Below are 20,434 nucleotides of genomic sequence, written 5' to 3'. Positions count from 1 at the left end.
CTTCACCATAAAGCCATTACTTCATCTCTGTCCAGGCTGCACAATAATATCTGAACAGAGAGCACTGATGGTAACACAAATGAAGTTGGTTACACCCGCAGATGTTTGATCTTTTGTTAAACTCAGTTTGTGTAGCACATGCATGATTGACATGTGGTTATAGGACTCAACAACGTATATCACACACACGTCGTCCACACATGCTCACAGACAGTGGGTGAGAATTATCCAGGTGTGTCTAACCACAACAACTGTCGAGAGCTACCGCTATTGTTTTGTTCATGCGTCAACAAACCGAGCTCAATCAGATAAGACCCGGCTCTCCTGCAGTGCCTCAAGGCAAAAAAGAAAGAAGACGGAGAAGAAAGAGAGAGTAAACCGAACAGCCAAAATTCTGCAGGAGCCTAGAATGGGACTGAACAAACACAGAGACATTCCAGCAGTCTAACTGTCCTACCTGATCACACTACAACTCTATGAAATTAAAGTGTAATAAAAAAAATACAGTACCACATTCAGGCTAAAGGTGTTTTTTTAGGCCACCCTTGCAAATGGCATCAAGGAGATGTGTAAAAGTGGGCCAATCTTCTAAATTAAACATGTAAGCCTAGTTAATGCACATTTTCGGATCAGTCTGTCACTCACTGATTTATAGGTCACTGAAGATCAAAAAGGTGATGTATAAGAGTACTCATAATCCCATAAACATGCATGCATGTGTGCACAAACAAACACATGTCAAATGCTTTTTTTATTATGACCCTCACATTTTGTTGTAAAAATTGGGGGCAGTCGTGGCCTAATGGTTAGAGAGTCTGATTCGTAACCCAAAGGTTGTGGGTTCGAGTCTCGGGCTGGCCATGACTGAGGTGCCCTTGAGCAAGGCACCAAACCCCCCAACTGCTCCCCGGGCGCCGCAGCATAAATGGCTGCCCACTGCTCCGGGTGTGTGTTCACGGTGTGTGTGTTCGCGGTGTGTGTGTTCACTGCTGTGTGTGTGTGCACTTTGGATGGGTTAAATGCAGAGAACAAATTCTGAGTATGGGTCACCGTACTTAGCCGTATGTCACGTCACTCAATATTAGAAATTCTTCCCTAATATTCTTACTCAGATGATCTCAAGACTGATTCGAACATAATGATGCTGCATGTCTGATCTTATATAGCCTCAAGAAATCACTTTATCGATTGATATCATAAACGCTTATTTACATTTACAGCATTTGGCACTGCAGTACTGCAGTGTGTAAAGCACAGCTGTGGGTCATAATATCTATACGAGACGATGAGAAGTCATCAGTTCAGAGTCAGAACCTGTTGCAGTAGTAGTTTTATTGACATTCATTATGGCTATTTTGTAGTTGAATCCCATATTAGTGATATACTGTGACTAAACTGGTCAAGGACAAACACTAATTCTTTTGATGACCTTTTTTATCTCTTGTGTTCAGGGCACTTGAGGTAGGATTACAATACATTATTGCATTGCATGATCTTACATGTTTGCTTTCTGGTTACATACTGGTATAAAATCGCAGTCTTTTAGGTGTGTTCGTTTGCCATTTTCTTGCCCTCAAGTTTAACATCTACCTACAGTAGCTAAAACCTTAATGGAGAATATACAATCCTACTGATCTTTCAGTAAGTGTTCAGTGTATTGGGTTGGTGGAGGGCTTTATCCACTCGCACTTCTTGTGGTCACCCTGCCTAATAAGCTTTTTGATATTTGAGAAGCTTTTTGAATATGCAGGTACTGTGCTGTAGCCTGAATGAGTAACTAGATTGCACTCCACTGTACTGTACAGGCTTGTGTTTTTCTTATCTACAGTGCCACACACTGCACATTTGGCCCGTTTTGCGCTTTCAGGCCCCACTGTGTTTGCTCTGACGTCTGTCTGCACTGATATGTAAAGTTTTGAAGTGTACTAAAATATACATTCTTCTTTTCACACATTGCCTCTATATACAGAATGTGGGGAGACAAATCCAACAAGTTCTCATCCAAGGGGCATACACAGGTTAAGTGTTTCACAAAGTCAGTTCAGATATTAATCAAATAGTAACATTCCAAATGATCACAAAATACTTTTTTTTCATTTCTGTAATGATGCAATGCTTAAAAAAAATAAATAAATCAAAGTAGCAAAAGCACTGCAGCACAAATTACGTATGTAAACTTGGACATAGATATTATTTGTCTGAGTTTCAAGCTTCATTCACATCACCTCTAGTGAATGACATGCACTCACTGTCCACTTTATTAGAAACACCTACACATGCATGTAATTATGCAAATATCCACTGAAATGGCAGCAGCACAATGGATATAATCATGCAGATGTAGGTCAACATCAGAATGGGGGAAAAGCACGATCTGAGTGAACTTGTCCATGGCATGGGTTTTAGTGAGAGAAGGGCTGTTTGAATATTTCAGAAACTGTTGATCTCTGAGGATTTTTACACACAACAGTCTCCAGTTTACAAAGAATAGTGTGAAAAACCAGTGAGCAGTGCTACTGTGGGAGGAAACGCCTTCCTAATGAGAGAGGTCATGGGAGAATGACCAGTCTGGTTAATCTCAGAAAACGCACAATGGCAGCTGCAGACTGAAAAAAAAATTACATGGTCTTTTTTCCCCAATATTCAGGTCCTGTGCCTGCTGTAGCCTCAGATTGGGTGAGAGGAGTGGAAACTGATGCTGTCTTCACTGTTTTAAATATCGTGAATTCTGAAGATAAGTCTATCCTGTTTAAGCACTGGTCAGTGTGAAATTCCATTATAACGCTTAAATTTGGGACAAATGCATAGGCAATCTTCAAAACACAGAAGCATTGACCTTGTAAGTGTAAAAAAGTTTTCAGACGCTCCTTAGACTGTGGACGAAGCGTCTGAGGTTGAGACTAGGTCAGATCTAACCTCCTACAGCCCAGCGGCCACAGCGACATCCTGGGTCGGAATGTCAGGAATGCCCAGCTCGGAGTCTGCTGCTCCACAGTGAGATGTCCTGGCATAGCCACGGAAATCAGCAACAAGCACAAACTAAGAGGAGGACGTTACTAAATACTAATAAGGAAGTCCTACAAGGACCTTTAATTATATCAAAGCCAGACTTTCACTCCATAACCATTTACTCAGTTTGCTTCCTATAGAGGTTCATAGTATGTACCAGTTTGAACCAACAGAGGACATTATCTTGAGGGTTTGATAAATGGACTAATAAACTAGGTTATATAATCAACTATTTTAATAAAAAATGTGTATTAATGATTAATGCAAACTGCATGGAGTCGAACCATTACCACTGATGGCAGACGTAACAGTGAAGTGTGTCTTGAATAATATCCTGCATCTGAGAGCAGCAGGAAACCAAACACTATGCTTTTTAAAGATGACTGCTGTCAGGGAAAGTGCTAGACCGGTCATTTTTCAGTTGTAACGGATCCAATAGAATTAATGCTTTATGATCTTAGGTGGATCCAAATAGAGCTTTTTCACACAGGCGCATCAGCCACACAGCCTGCAGGGTGGAATGTTTCCCCAGCTGCTGGAGCGCTTCACACTTGGAGACTGAGATACTGGATGACACTCAACATGGACGAACATAAGAGACAGAAAGGCGATGACACTTACCATACCACAGACTTGAGGACATTGGGACAGAGGTGGCTACATGAAAAGCATGCGTTCAGATCAAGCTCCAGAGACATACAGTATGACTCCTGCTTGTGTTTCTCTCTCTCTCTCTCTCTCTCTCTCTCTCTCTCTCTCTCTCTCACACACACACACACACACACACACACACACACACACACACACACACACACACAAACACACACACACTCATGTCTGTATACAGATACCTGTGGACTGCATGGAGAACATGTATACAGCACACCCCTTAATCTGAGTCTCTGATCTGCAGACAGCAGACAGAATGTTCTAGAGGTTAAAGGGGAATTGTTGCCTCTTCTCCATATCTCTGTGCTGTGAGATAAAGATCCACTGATGATTATCATCCAAAACACTTCTCAACCTAAACACTGTCAGTTGGATTCTTCATGCACATGCCTTCATTCTGGAGCAATCATGGGAAACCTTGACTTTATGGCATGTTATTATGGGGTATTATGGGATGAGTTATCTTTTAAAAAAATCTTTCAGGCAATTTAAAATGGGGGTCAGTTCATGAATCATAATTTCGGTTCATCAAAGAATATTTGTTTCCTACATGTTAATGTCAGTTTTGATTTAAAAATCAGATGAATTATATCCACAGATATATCATACAGTATTTCATCAAATCTGCGGTTTCAGTATAATTACCATAGAAATATGAATTCAAGCAGGTTTAATTGCTGCATTTTTGGCAATTACTATGTTTACCCCTTATATTTTGATTCAAAAGGACATTTTAAATTAAGTAAATGCAGGATTGTAGCTAAGAATTATGGGCCCCCTAAAAGAAATATATTTGCTCCTGTCTTTTTGCTTTTACAAGTAGAACATTATCGTTTTTAATATATTTCCCTCTGTATTTCTTGTATGATAAATTATTGTATGATATTGTTTGGGGTTACCAACCGTGTTTAAATTCATACTATATTTTGAATACAACATGACAAGACATCTTAACTGAACTTTTGTGGTCCCTCTCTAGCGCTGGGCTCCACCTATTTGAAACATAACTGAATCATGTGTAATCAGAGACATTCAAAGGCAAACTTTCAAACATTCAAAGAATATTTCGTCATTGCATTGAGACACTACGCAAATACAGCATACAGTATGGTGCTTTTGAAGTCACAGATTAGCCACATCGAATTGTAGCATGAATCATGAATCAGTCATCAGACTATTTCTCTCGTTTCGTAAGCCACTTGTCGCCTGCCTCTTTTAATGCCATTGCGAGTGTTTCTCCAGTTTAAGACTAAGTGCTGGTCAGAGATGAGTCAGTGTCCGCTTCCCTTTAATCACTAACAAACAGGGATCTCAGCTTGCACCTGTTAGAATGACTGACTTCCTGACACTCTCTCTCTGGTTACTTGTTTTAAACTGGAGAAAAGCATTCGGCTCTGTCCTGCATGAGAACATATATGGTTGGCCTGGAGAGAGTCACTGACGTCAGGCATCATGAATAACATACATGTTCATTCCCCACATGGCTATCCTGTGTTTCACCAGGACACGGGCTATACATCATTTCACTACACTAAACGACTGGACTTGTACAATGTCAAGCTATTCTTGCCTCGCAGAATGTCCAATAACTGAAAGACCATTAATGTCACTCAAGTATCTGTCTTCACTTGCCTGTTCGTCCATGTCTTTATTATTCTAAAGCACGGTAAACTTAGTAAGACAAAGTGTCTGTTTTTTTCTTAGTACTACAGAAATTTCATCAGTTGCCTCAGGGAACAATATAAGTACTGGAACAAAAGCAGACATTCCACAGGTCTGACGTCAGCTTGTGTAGGAGAGTGCTGTGCTCTAATAATGTGAATTTAATAAAGGGAACAGAGCAAAGTGTTAGCCATGGACAGAGGAAAGACAGACCCAAGAGACAGCCATGACCTCATAATGGACTCTTTCATGGGGTTAAAGGGCAGAGTGAAGGCTTCCCACAAAACAACGGGCTTCACACAGATCTTGTTCGGAATCAACTATTGCTCCATAGGCCATGCCTGGACAAGCTGATGCAGATTCAGCACCGAACAAAAAAAAACTACTGTCAATTACTGGATATACTCAAACAATTTCTTTTCACAGTGTTGACAAAAGAAAGTGCCGATATAATCCAAATAAAATAGATGTTCAAATCCAACTGGCATGCGTGTAGATGACTGCTGTCGGAAGTTCAGCAGAATGCCAGGCCTAGTGCCATCAATCATATTAAACATGAGGTGACTTTCTTGTAGAGAGCGCACAGAGCTACAGTACAGAATCAATCAGTTTTCTATCATGCAGTGTTTAAACATGTGAAGCAAAAGCGATTCACTTTGACTCGACCCTCCTCGTAAATCCACTCCAGGTGGGACCAGCCTGTGAGATTGGAGGGAAATTTACAGGCTCATTAATCCAGGAAGGCATGAGACAGAGAACTGAAAAACCCCACGGCTGAAGGCATGCACCGCTATTCTTTGTAACAGAGGCACCATTCAAAAGCATGCCTGAGTGTGAAAATCTATAAGAGTAAACAGTGGGTGAAGAAGACAAAGTGGTGAGAATGAGGGAGGAAATGTGACAGAGTGAACGACGAATAGAGGGAATGTGCCTATAGCAGTGGAATGAGGCAGGTGGCAGGGATCCCGGTATGAGCTCAAAGAGACGCTCTTATTGCTGGAGTCTGCTGCTCTAATATCTATGTCACTCTCGCCACTAACTCATTTTGCAGAGCAATCTAAGGAATTTGGACCAGAACAGTATTATACATCATTATACATCAGGTCCAATTCCAATGGTGAAAGATTTCTACATGCAATACACAAGTGTGTGGCCTCAGCAGCAATGTAGCTGTGGACAAGAGTTATCATACATGCTGATTACTGAAATACAAGCAAATGTTATTACATATAGTACATTTATTGATCTTATATATGAAAAATCTTACAATACATTTTTTAAAAATCCAATTAAGAAAATTATTCCCCTTAATTTCTTACAATTTACAGAATCCAGACTTGTTCTTTCAGCGCCTGTCATCTGAATTAGTAACATATATTTTGTATGTTTTTTTTTATTACATCACTGCATTACAACAATAAAATAGTTATAGCTTGTTGTGATGTATATATAATCACTTTCTCTACTGGTTTACTTTGAGTATTTTAGTCTTTTTTTTGTCTTGCACAGTTTGTCACTGCATTAAACTGCATTCTGTGACAACAGAAGTTTGAATTAATTAAGTTTTATTTTATTTGCTTTTAACATTCAACATTTTGGACAGATGCCAAATTGGTGTCAAATGTGCCATATAAATAAAAGTGACTCATAGTGGAATGGATAGGAACAATCTGACTGTTCAGATAAAAATGAAAAAGACACTGGAGCATTCATTCCCTTGCTTGGTGGACTAGCTCATTTTTCAATTTTATTCGTGTAGGACTTTTAACAATTGGCATAGTCTTTGCGACTATGCCAATTGCAGCTCTTCAGGAATAAAATGGAATAAAAAAGTTAAACATTTAGTTTAGTTAATTAGTTTAGTTAGTTGATTTAGTTGATCAATAATGAGGGATAAGTCATATAAGCTAGAGGTGACAATGGCAATGAAAAACTCCCTGAGACGATATGAGGAAGAAAGCTTGAGTGGAACCAGATTTCAAAAGGAAACCCTTTGAGAGTTTGAGAGAACAAAGACAAATCTGTCCTAACAGGGCAACAAGTGCTCCTCTAAAATTCAGTTTTTAAGTATAATATATGGAGTTTGATGGATCTCCAGTCCATCACCTAAGCACAGTGAATTGAATTGACAAAACCAACTAAAAGCAGCTGCAAGTGCTGTGAGTCATCCTCAAAGTGTGTTAAAGACAACACCGTCTCTCTAATCTAGGATGTCATCTAATCCCACATCCCACAGTGTTCCACACAAACTCTCCAGCTGAGGACACCCACAGAGTCCAGCTGACTCAACACCCAACACACACACTGTGTCTCTATGGAAATAAGGCATGATAGGATTAGAGCCGGTGTGTGGGTACTGGGAGAGCTCCTGTAGGCCTGAAAGTTAAGGATCTCCTCGGTCCTAAAACATGATAATACAGCTTCAAATCTCATTATAAATCTCGATCTCAAAGCATCAACAGTAAGGTCAGATTCAGCCGCGCTTCCTCTCTCCCTCCTACTCTTACACCCCCTTCGTGAACATACATACACATGCCATACCTTTACACTGGCTACACAGAAAACCTGTGTTACTACTTTGAGTGTTTAAAGAGCTTTAGTGGAAAGAACGCACCGAGAAAAGAAATCTAGGTAAATATATGTGATGGAGCAAAGGCCATGAATGCTTGGAGAGTGCCGTGAAAGAGTTCAGGAATCCACAGGTCTCTACCTGGAGCAATTTGTGAGTAAAAAACACCTTAAGGATCAGACTCAGTGTATGTAAAGCAGGACATGAAGAATCACAGTATAAAATCAAGCCACCGAGAGGAGATTACTGCATAGCCACCACATTAGTAGCTATCCTCTACCAGGTGTGTGACTACAAGTCAAAAGCATATCAGAATGTAAGAACACACAGTTCTCATGTAATCTTCCTTAATGCTCTTCTCATCTACGGATTTCATGTGATGTAATGAATAAACAGGGTGGAGTGGGGTAGAGTGGACAGACCTTTCACATATTTGCAAACCAAATTCAGAGAAGTAGTTCAACTGAATAAGCTGTTTACATCTCATTCACCTAGCCGAAGTACTGAAAACTTGTCAAATAAAGAAAGGTTTATAGAGGATTTTTTTTTATTTTTACATAAATATCAAAGTAAAAATTAATTCATTCATTCATTTTCTACCGCTTGTGCGAACTTCTCGGGTCACGGGGAGCCTGTGCCTATCTCGGGCATAATCGAGCATCGAGGCAGGATACACCCTGGACGGAGTGCCAACCCATCGCAGGGAACACACACAATCTCATTCACTCACACACTATGGACAATTTTCCAGAGATGCCTATCAACCTACCATGCATGTCTTTGGACTGGGGGAGGAAACCAGAGTACCGGAAGGAAACCCCCGAGGCACGGGGAGAACATGCAAACTCCACACACACAAGGCAGAGGTGGGAATCGAACCCCCAACCCTGGAGGTGTGAGGCAAACGTGCTAACCACTAAGCCACCATGCCCTCCAAAGTAAAAATTATCAAGATAAAATGTGGAGTGGGCAAAAAGTGATAACAGATGTAAACAAAACAGACACTGATCACTAGAAAGTAGAACAGCTAACATAAACTTAAATAAAAGCAAAGTACAGTGACCTGTAAAGAAATGACTAATTATTTGAATATGAAGTTAACTTTAAAATGTGCTTTTTAATGCCAAAGTCTAAAGAGGACCACTTAGAGGCTCAAGCCTGCCACCTTATGGCCATGTGCTGCAACAGAAATATGAGCCAAATAAAAAACTGCAAATGAAACCATTATAAAATGATAATGCACCCTAAATCTCTGTATTTATAATAAAACATTCCTTCATTGCAAAGATTCTCTTACCTGGACAGGTCGGCCATCTTCTGAGCCGATCATGTTCCTCCACTCCAGCAGAGAACGCTGCAAATTGTCCAAACCTGTCTCCCACACCCTCACATAGCCACCCATATCTACAGTCACAACCCCACCAGAGCCCAGTGGAGCGATCAGCACATCGGTGTCTGACACCTTAGAGATCCACGCTGTGTAAGGAGACATGGACATTGTCCTGTAGGATCAGAGAACATGGGAAGAATATCAAGAATCTGCTGTGATGCAATTTAATATATTTAAATAGGAATCTTTCTTTTTTACAAATCAATGTTTTTCTCTGTGGTGTTAGAAAGCAAGTTAGATCACATTACACAGTTAAGCCAGATACTAGAAAAGGCAAAATGTATAATTTTGCTCAATGTAAAGACCTGAATTCCTAGCTGATATTTAATATTATAAAATACAATAGTCTGCAAACCTTATGACAAGTAATAAAAACTGTCCAATATACAACATTTATTTAAATCTATACAGCCAGGCTGTATTAGTTTATAGTTACATTAAACATTGCTGAACATGTCCTTAACAAGTTCTTGTTATCACTTATAAAAGAATAAATTCTTACTAAAGAAACATTAACATATTAGAACAAATGCACTGATATAAACCTGTGATTTGAATCAGGCAGTGCTGTTTATATTAATAAAATAAAATCAGCTAAAGATTTGTATCCACCCTGGCATACATCAAGTGGTGCCATCATGCCATCTTGATTTTTTTCTCATGTTTTTATTGTTGTCCTCTTTCTGTTGTCTCATCTGTTTTAGTTTTAACTTGGAATTGCTGGTTGTTATGTTGAAAAATAGAGTTACATTTTCTTTTTTCCACACTATTCTATAATCATAAGGAGCAAAAACACGTGCACTCAAACAGCTTTCTCTGCTATTTAAACGTCATCTCGCCTGGACAGCAGGGGGCACTGGAGCATTCTGTAAATTCTGGTCAGACACACTGCTCAACCAACATAAAAAACTAACACAATGAGTTTTCCTAAGAAACCAGTGTGTTTACCTTGGCACTGGAATATACTTGACTTTCTTGGTGTTCAGATCCGTCACCTCCAGGTAGGCAGAAGTCAAAGGTGGTGTGATATCTGTAGTTAAATTTACATGATACAATATGAAATATATTATTTGTTGTGTAATCTAAGGATTGGTTAATCTTTGTCCCCGCACCTTTTGGATAGATCTCAGCCAGAGGTACTTGTGTAGGGGGAAGAGCTCGCACAATTTGATTGGCTGCTAAAAGGCTGACGCAGTTGACCCGTTTCGCAGGACCTGTGCGGCGACTTGACCCAAAAATCATGTCGGGCCCTCTGCCTTCAGTTAGGGATGATTTCCTCTGAAAGCTGTACACTTCATTTGGAGACTGAATGAAAGAGTGAAACAGTAAAAGGTTTCTGAATCAGTCAGGTCTCCCTCCATAACATGAGGACTTCAGACCTGTTTTGAACTTAATAACACTGATGCAGTGTGTCATACTGTGGGCAACAGGATGGGTGATTGATGTGTTATGACAGCTACTCACCAGCAGGTCTGGAAAGCCCACGACGATGTTAGCGTAGGTGGTGTTGTCACAGATGAGGCGGTTTGGTGAGACGATCTTTTGTCCCAGGGCAGCACTGAGGTTCTCATTTGGCAGCTGATCACTGAACACATCCTGAAGAGTGCCAGGGTCCATCCCTGAGCCATGAAATACAAGACAAATGAGATCATAAACAGTGTGGGTTAGCTATCACGGCCATGACCATTACTCCACCGCTGCTTGTTGTAAAAGCCTTGAGAGAGTTAGGGGTCTTTCTTGGTGTGCTCATGTTGATGGATGACATCTGAATATTTCACTCGAACTGGCCATAATTTGGTGTGTCTCATGACATCCTGTCAAACTCAGCTTGATTAAGATGCCATTTTTCAAAACAAATGTCAGGTTCTGTCCCGAACTGTGCATTTACCCAGTGCACCAAATGACGCTGAGCTCAATGACACTCCATCTCCATCGCTCCAGAAATTACTTCACCTTTCTGAGATTTGTTGTGTCAGCAACTGTCTGGGTTCTGTATATTTTTTCACTACTTGTTAAAATTTTCCGCCTTATGATATTTAAAGCATAAAACACAACAGGGCATGCAGTTCCATAATGTGGTGCTATGATGTGGTCCAATGCTAAGTGCTACATATTCTTTCCCTCTTTAACTGTCCTGTGTCCTGATTACTCTCCCATGGCAGAAAACTCATTGTCTTACAAATCATTCCATAAAGGTCGAATAAACATCTTCTTACAGAAAACATCAAAATATCAATAATTATGTTTTCTCTGTTAAATGATAATGTGCTTTTTTTAGCCTTAGATTATGTTGATCGCCTGCCGTGCAAGAACAATGAAGGAGTTGTTTCTATAGCAACAGCACTGTTGTAGAAGGAGTGCATTAATACAAAACTATCATTTGAATTGCAGCCAGCTGTCGAATTTGCTATTACAGAAAAATTAATCAACACCTTTTAAGCAATCGGATTCGGGGAATTCGGCTATGTTGAGCTATAATCTTGCAAAATCTGTGTTTTTTTAAAATAAGAGACTGCTGTTTAGCATTTTTGTAAGCTACACTGTGGATTGTGCTATGATGTTTTTCTGTTATATCTCCCACCCCTGCTGCAGTCTTATGCCTGTGTGATACTTATAAGCCATATAAAGTGATAAACTGAAGAGATTAAGATCATCTGAAATGGGGCTTTTCATCAGAGGAGTCAAACATCAAGATATTCCTTTCACAAACAAAATTTCAGCAGGAGATAAACAACAGTGAAGCAATTTATTTCACCTGCTATTTCAAGCTTTGAAAACAGACAGCGCTTATTTTGCATCAAATGAGCCATAAAGCCTTCAAACGATTGCTATCATTAATCAGACCAACAAAGTTAAACCCTTTCCAAGAGCGCTTCCATAATGAAATAAGTGTCTCCCTATATGGAAAGTGAGAGATGACTGTATCACTGAGAGAAGCCATCTTTAAGTGGGAAGAATGAACCTGAATCTGCAGTCTGTAAATGTGGAAAGACTTCAAAATGTACTTGCACCTTAAGCAAACACTTACACACAAAAAAGAAATAAATCTCAGACCTTACAAGACTGCATCTTAGCATCCTACTTAGTCAGGCTGAAGACGTACATACTTACTTAGATTCCACAATAAATAAAATCCTTAGTGATGAAAGCACTGATCTCAGACATCTGTGTGAAGACACTAACACTGCACAGATTGCATTATGCCTACAGATAAGTCAAATTACGCATGCTAACTTTACTTGGATGAATAGAACCAGGGAGCAATTCATGAGAGCACAGCACACATGAGTAAAGCACAAGTCTGGTTACATGTACAGCATCGCAGGCATCATTGCTAATGATCTGTCCGAAGCCTCGTTTGTGGGTAGCCAATTTGATGGTGCAGCATTGTTCCAAATAGCAAATAATAATTTTTAAGTTTAATAATAATAACAATAATAATAACTTGTAATTATTATTTGCCTTTTTATTAATTATTAATGCCTGGAGAAGCATTTTCAATGTTAGCTGGTCACTTCTGGCAAAACAAGTGACAACAAGTGTTGTTGAGAAAATGTGGGTGTGTCCAGTTGGAAAAAGTTCAACCTTATTCAAGCAACTTGGTGCGACAGCCAATGGGAGTGAAGACAGTATAGTGCATATGATCTAAATCATATGATTTGATACATATATAAAAAACTGGCAGATTTTAGATACAGAATGTCTAAGTTTAGCAGGAAGAAAACTGATTTGTTGCCATCCATTGTGAAACTTTATTACTATGGCAACCAGTAATGGTGACTTCATAGCACATCCACTGAAGACTTACAGAGATAAAATCGCTGCATGTGTGAATGAAACTTAAGAAATACAATAAAAAAAGAAAAGAAAAAGATATTTATGCATACATTTTTGTACTGGCTGTAAACATCTTGGCCATTGTTAACGAAATGTGAAAGGTTGGAATGATGCAACACCCATTTAAATATTGTATACAGAATGCTAGAACTCTAAAACAGAAATAAACTATTCTTGAATATATTAACATAGTTGCTTTACCTGAGCTGGTACCAAAGCCACTGCTAACACTGTCTTCACTAATGTTATGAAGCTGGCAGACATCTGACTCCTCTACTCCCATGTGCATGGGTTTGGTCAAAAGGAACTTCCTGTATCCAGAAAAACAAGCCCATTTTCAATTAATAGAATGCTAATTGCATAAAAAGTCATAGCAGTTACAGTGCACACAGAGTAGTAGCAAAAATATCCATCCATTCATCCATCCGTCTACAACAGCTTATCCTACTGGGTCATGGGGAACCTTGACCCTGTCCCAGGAGACTTCGGGGACAATGCAGTGTACACCATGGACAGGATACCAGTCTTTCACAGGGCACAATCACACACACACTAACACTAGAAACATATCACAAAGGAATTTCTGTCCATTTGGATTGGATGAACGAAGGCACCTGTCAGTTTTGCTCTCAATTAACAGCCAGCGGTCTTCAGCCACCAAGAATACAGCCTTAAGATTGATTGGGAGAGTTATGGTGTGGACCTGGCCCTCCAGCACATCCAGAACATCCAGCTGATTCCTGTCAATGTAAAGCAGAGAGCCTGTCATTACAAGAAGAGGCTCTCAGTAAAGAACACTAAAACAGAAAGAGACAAACTCACCCATCAGCTTTGTAGAACAGGATCCAGTTCTTGTGGGCAAACTCCCGGCACATTTTGTAAGCTGACTGTAGCAACATAATATTTTGAATGTTATTACTACTTGAAACTTACATGTCACTAATGATCAGCTCTTAATTTGCTGTAGAAATTTCTTTATTTTAGCTTTTCTGGAAGAAGGACAAAACATTTGCCTTGTGTCATTTCAGTATTAATACTACATGTACACATGACTTGTTTCCTATTAATTTAATAACAGTTCCAATCATGTCAAGTTAAGTTGCCACAAGTGACTTGACATTGTAGTCCACTCACACTGACCAGTTCTTCATACATCTTTTTAAAATAAATCTACCAGTAATACATGAGATTGTGGTTCAGTGACTTTTTTTGGCCTACAGTCATTTTGGAATGTAGAAATGTCAGTGTTAATGTTCTTTTTGGACAATAACCAATAATCTGCTTTTCTACCAAGTTCTATTCATCCAGAAGCAAAACCTACTGACATCATACACAGGACACTGCTAAGTTTTTCTCTATGGTGCCCATGTTCAGTCACCTTGTCTATAATATCTGCTTTGTTTTCAAAAATGCTTTATAATGAATCCAAGTGAAAACAACCTGGCATGTACCAGGACCTAACCTCAGAGTCTTTTGTATTCCACCAGTTGGAGGTTTTGCGCATGGGTTCCTCCTCTTTACCCGAAGACAGGACAAGTCTCCTCACCGCACCGGTTGCCAGGTCCACATGCAGCACTGTGTTACTCTACAGACAGCAGAGAATCATTTTGAATATAATTCACTCCTAACTTTCTACTCATTTGGCAGCTCTTAATTATGAATTCCCTTTTTGGGCCTTTAAAATGCGAGCAGTAAGAGTGCAGCAGTGATGTTGCTGAAGATGAAACACAGTGACTTGGCTACACCAAGCCTCTTTCAAGGTGAACTGCTTAATATACAATTGACTTTTATGGAAAAGCAGCTCAGATTTATCTCTTGCATTTGGGGGCTAATGGGTTCCTTATGGGCTGCTTGACATAGAGTTCACACTGTCTGTGCTATAAATAGGAAGTTTACATCAGGCCCGAATAGATGGTGAAATTGGCTGAAGAAGAGATGTCAGGATTTTTGGCCATACTGTTCCATTCATGCTTTGTTTTTCTTCTACTGGGAGAACCATGACCTCTGGATGACTCCCTTTCTGGTGTCTGGAAGCTCACAATTTAGAAATAGACCTGCTCATTTTCTCTTTCACACACAGACACTTTCCCTGAAAAGTATTTTTAGATATGTTTAGCCTCTGCTGACAGCTCTTGAAATGTAACAGCGTTTGCAAATTTATTTTATTTGCGTACTTTGTGTGTAGCTCCAAGGCCGTATTAGGTAAGTAAAGTATTGCTAGATGCTCATAGAGACCCGTGAGAGCTATAATCTCATAATCATAGAAGGCGTTTGAAAAACTCTTACAAATCTCTAAGGCCTCCCTAAGCCAAAGGCATATCACTGTTACAACCTTTCCCTCAAAGACCTAAGAAATGTTATTAGTAAAGCACAGACTTCATACACCGATCAGCAATAACATTTAAAACACCCGACTAACATTGTTTGGGTTCCACTAGTGCTGCCAAAACAGCTCTGACTCATCAAGGCATGAACGCCACAAGATACTTAAGGTGTGCTGTGCTATCTGAGACCAAGAGATTTTGATCCTTTAAGTCCTAAATTATGATGTGGGGCCTCCATGAATTGGATTGGTTTGACCAGCACATCCCACCCATGCTTGCTCGGATTGAGACCTAGAGAAATTGGACACCGTGTTAACACCTTAAACGCATTGTCCTGTTCCTTAAACCATTCCTAAACAGTTTTTGCAAAATGACAGTGTTTACCGGATGTCGCTCCTTGGACCATTTTCGTAGGATTATCTACTGCATTCTGGGAACACCCTACAAGACGTACTGTTATGGAGCTGCTCTGATCCAGTCATCTATCCATCACATTTTGGCTGCACATTTTAGTGTTGCTTAGATCTAATTACTTGCCCATTATTCGTTATTCCAATACATCAACTCTGAGGACTAACTGTTCACTTGCTGCCTAATATATGTCACCACTTGACATCCATTGAGGTTCCTGCACAATGGCAAAATGACATAAATGATGTCACTGTCCAAAAACTTATAGATCTGACTGTATACACACACTAGTTATCTGCTGGCTTACACAGAACTAACAGCAGCATAATAACAAAATATGCCTTTTTATATTCTAAAATGACTGGTGAAACAGCATCCAGTCAATGATGGATCGTGCGAAACCAGCAGGTGGGATTAATGAGGAAACAATGTTATTGTTTTGTCTGTGTGCATGTGTTTTTCGCAAGAGTCCAAGAAACCCACCTGCTCTTCATGAAGCACCACCTGGCCCTTAAGCGGGCTGCCTAGTGCAGCCACAGTGATGAAAGGCTGCCACACTCCGCTGATAGTGCGGGGAAAGACATCATACAGCTCAATAGAGTGCAGCGTGTCTGCCCGCTCATGCATGGCATACAATGACACAGGGTTACATGTTGCCACATAAATCATATCTGTAAAAACAACAACAAAGTAGATTGTCAACAGTTCAATATTCAGCCTTTTTGGATGCCAAGAAGTAGTGAGGCTACTGGATTTGTTTCAGTTTTGAAGATGCTGAGAACTTGATGTGGGTTTGGGGTTTTAAATTTTGTTATAGCTCTGAAAATTACAACCTAAAGTTATTATATTTATTACTGGGTTAATTTACTAACCAATTTGACCAATTTGGCCATACTTTTGCAATTACTATTTCCTGGCTGTAGTTAATCTACTGAAACTATTGAACATTATAATGGACATTGGTGCCTGTCTCTGTTGAGTCTGTTATATATATTATGTTATTTATAGGGATGGTATTTGTGCATACATTGTCTTAAACATGGTCTATAAATCATTCTTGTTAAATTACTTGCTACTGGACAAGAAGAGAAATCTCTTCAAGATTATAACATGTCTATTCAGCTTGACGTCCTCCAACTACACTTACATTTACTTATAACTGAGTAATTGAGGGTTAAGCCTTGCTCAGGGGGCCTCGTGGTGGCAGCTTGGTGGACATGGGATTGGAACTTGCAACCTTTAGATCAGTGATTCAACAACTCAGAACGGCTGCAACATTCCCACTAGGCTACTAGACTACAGCTCTATCATGTTCGGTACAGCTATTTGAAAGCCTGATCTATGTATTAACAGCCACTACTTTTATTCCGGTGAAATGCTTTCTGGTACACTGGCCTACCGTTATCAGTGGTGACGTCACAGATGATGTTGACTTCGTTCATGGGCAGCTGCCAGTGCGCGTACTCCTCTGTGAAGCTCATCGCTCTGGCTTCGTGCCTCTCCAATGGATAACCCTGTACTCTTAAAAACACTGGGCCCTGGAGAGCACGATGCATCATTGTCAAATTAACTGCACAGCATTAGATGACACTAAAAGTGCTCTGGACTTAGCATTGATGTGTGATACCTTGATATCTATACGATGGGATTCGGTAGGACACAGCAGTTTCCGCGGTGCACCTCCACCGTGGTTGATAGTCCAATACCCAGCCATCTTACAGTCTGGTAACGGCAACCTTAAAAAGGTAGAATAGGGGATTCAGCATATACATGCATTTTAAAGCTTGACTGTTGTAAAAATCTGCCTCCCTCTTTGTATACACCATAATTTATTCAGTCATGTTTTAGTCAACAGAACTGCTTACTGCTCAACTTAAAAAGAAAGGTGCACATATGACAAGGTGCTAATGATATAACCTCAAAGTACCTAAGAGCACAATGGCTTTTTTTAATGAGGTGGGTTTTTTTTTTTTTGCTTTAATCTTTCTCTGGCAGATAGCATACAACAAGCTGTTTCTGGGTTTCTGCTCCGCTAGTTCCATCTGCACACATCTGTTCAGCGGCTTCTCACTACTCCCCAGGAAGGACTACATTGCCATGCTTTAGTTCAAGCAAGCGGAAATACTCTTCTCTTCACAGGCAATTCATTAAGCAAAAAAATCGGATCAAAGAGTTGAGAGTGAATTGTCCAGTCCAAAAGAAAATACTTGTTTCTTCATTGTTTTTATTTTAAAAGAATATCAGTCAAAAAAATGATTTGACTTTAAAGAATTCCCACTTTCAAATTTGAAAATTAAGACATGAGACAGAGAGAAGCATGAGACGGAAGAAACAAATATTTTCCTTTATTTATTAATACTGTATGTACACTATGGAACAAACGACAAGTGGTCAAGTCAGTCTTATTTCAGTTCATTTCAGTTCAATTAAGAGGTAGAGAACATACCTATAAATGGCATGACAGTAAGTACATAAATCCTTAAAAATAAATACACCTGCTAGATTACTACAACCTGTATACTACGTGAGGAGTCAAATTTAATACAGTGTATGGCATAATGACATAATTATTATGACAGTGACTTGTAAGTCAACATACTCTGTAGGTAATTCACTTTTGGGATCAGATGACACTATAATTCTGACTCCTGTGTGAAATGGAGCAGACAGACAGGAGATTAGCTTCATATCCAGTATGAGTTTAGTTAATAAAAGCTGTGTAGTAACTCTTCACTGATGGTGTTAGTACACAACCAGCAGACCTGTTACAACACGTTAGAGAGAATCCTATGGGTTCTTACTCCTTGGCCAGATGGATGCTGGTGGGTTTGGCTCCGATGGGAATGCCATGTTTGTGCAGAGCTGCAATCAGAACCTCTCTCGTGTCCTTGTTGTAGGAGTCAAAGTCGAACACGTTCCTCACTACGTTAGCCAGGCCCTCGTCTGGAAATTTCTAGCGAGATAAACATAAAGAGCTTGAATGAGAATCATTTACATAGTGATTTATTTTGAACCAGACACTCTGCCGTCTGGATGACCTGAAATAAAAGAACCTACTTTTAAAACTTCAGAGAAGCAATATTTATCCCCTCCACATATTATGTGGGCTGTTATAAAAGAATAAAAGAAGAGTTCAAGCCAGATAGCATGGTATGGCGAGTAGTGTGGCAGAATCAGGTGTCTAATGAGGAAGGCCTGGTGAGAGAGCTAAGGCAGATGAGATACTGCTGTCGATACCAGCTCTGCTGACTCCAAAACAGATTTATGTCCCTCTATGTTACCATGAAGACAGACTCACGTTGCACACACAGAAGTCAGTGGGCAAATGTATTATAAAACTTAAAATAGAAAGGTGATCGGGTTATATATACAGGGCACCCGAAAAATCATGTTCACTCAATTCTGACTTGATATGTGACAAAGGTCTTACGCAGGTGGGATTACAGGAACGCAGAACAAGAAAATCTATACACAATTCAAAGACAGTTGGATGTGTTGCTATAGATTTTGCAGGCTTAGAGATGACCTAGCAATGCTGGGCATTTTGTACAAGACACTGCATGAGAATTGCTTTTTGTTTCTTCATTATCAGGTCTGCACTGGATCAATGAGTGGAGAGACACTTATTATAGATTCCTTAAGTATCGATCCCGGGCTACATGACCTGCAGTGAGTAATCATAAGGTACTGAAAAGGGAGGAGCCCAGAGGTTACAAGCCAACAGCTGTTCGAATCCAAGTGCAGGAGAGAAGAGAAACAACAGGATGTGATTAAAATGGAATGGAACTAATTGTGTCTCGACATATATTAGACATAAAAGGTGTGAAATGATCAGAAGCATCAGAAATGACAAGCAAGAAGTGGATTTTTTTGCCAGATTCTTGAATATCCTGCAATTTTTTGCTATTTGTTTTTTGTGAATCGTTACTGCGTTACTTAAAGCAAGATACTACAAGTACAAACCGTGACTTATTTCACATTTTTGGATTAACTGTATCTGTAACATGTCTTGTCTCAAACTGCAGTACTGAATATATACTGAACAAAAAGAGATGCTATTGAGATTATCATGACTTGTCACACAACACTGATAAGCTTGTTTCCTTATACTGTACATGTCATGTCATACATGTAATTTAAAAAAAATAAAACTTGTGGAAAATACCATAAGCTGCATTTTTAAAATTAATAATGAAATTCTAGTCCCTCGTTTAAAGGATATTACAAATATTAAATATTGTTGGATTTTTATTAGATCTTATACTGAAAAACGGCACAAAATGACTTTTACATTTATGGCATCAGTAAAATGTGCTAACACTAATAACTAATAATAATCCAATCCATTGTCAGTGTTGAGAATGAACTGCATAGCTAGAAGTAAGTGTCCATGTATTCACTTGTGTTTGTGGGCCAGAGTGGCAGCCTGGCCGATGTGTGTCTCCTTACTTAGTGAGTGGGCTGAGTGAATTTTCCCAGTCACACCCTGCAGTCCTCCACAGCACTGCCTCGCTCCAGCTGACAACACTGAAAGTACTACGCTGTTTTTAAGCTGTTTCGTAC

General features: G+C 39.6%; 1 protein-coding gene across 1 annotated transcript in view; it reads right to left on the bottom strand.

Moving 5' to 3' along the window:
• The window catches only part of vwa8 (von Willebrand factor A domain containing 8), a 61,395-nt gene that overhangs the window by 15,642 nt on the left and 25,319 nt on the right, over positions 1-20,434 (bottom strand). Inside the window, exons 26-37 of the mRNA XM_027164413.2 lie at positions 18,673-18,824; positions 17,499-17,607; positions 17,271-17,409; positions 16,355-16,542; positions 14,599-14,721; positions 13,959-14,023; positions 13,751-13,876; positions 13,338-13,447; positions 10,764-10,918; positions 10,412-10,604; positions 10,248-10,329; positions 9,207-9,411 (exon numbers count right to left, since the gene is read on the bottom strand). Of these exons, the coding sequence (XP_027020214.2) occupies positions 9,207-9,411; positions 10,248-10,329; positions 10,412-10,604; positions 10,764-10,918; positions 13,338-13,447; positions 13,751-13,876; positions 13,959-14,023; positions 14,599-14,721; positions 16,355-16,542; positions 17,271-17,409; positions 17,499-17,607; positions 18,673-18,824 (1,647 nt within the window). The remainder of the gene's footprint in view (positions 1-9,206; positions 9,412-10,247; positions 10,330-10,411; positions 10,605-10,763; positions 10,919-13,337; positions 13,448-13,750; positions 13,877-13,958; positions 14,024-14,598; positions 14,722-16,354; positions 16,543-17,270; positions 17,410-17,498; positions 17,608-18,672; positions 18,825-20,434) is intronic.

Source organism: Tachysurus fulvidraco, chromosome 6 (assembly GCF_022655615.1).
Source record: "Tachysurus fulvidraco isolate hzauxx_2018 chromosome 6, HZAU_PFXX_2.0, whole genome shotgun sequence".
NCBI lineage: Eukaryota > Metazoa > Chordata > Actinopteri > Siluriformes > Bagridae > Tachysurus > Tachysurus fulvidraco.
The sequence above is the reverse complement of the archived record's forward strand: the minus strand, read 5'-3'. Positions and strand labels throughout refer to the sequence as shown.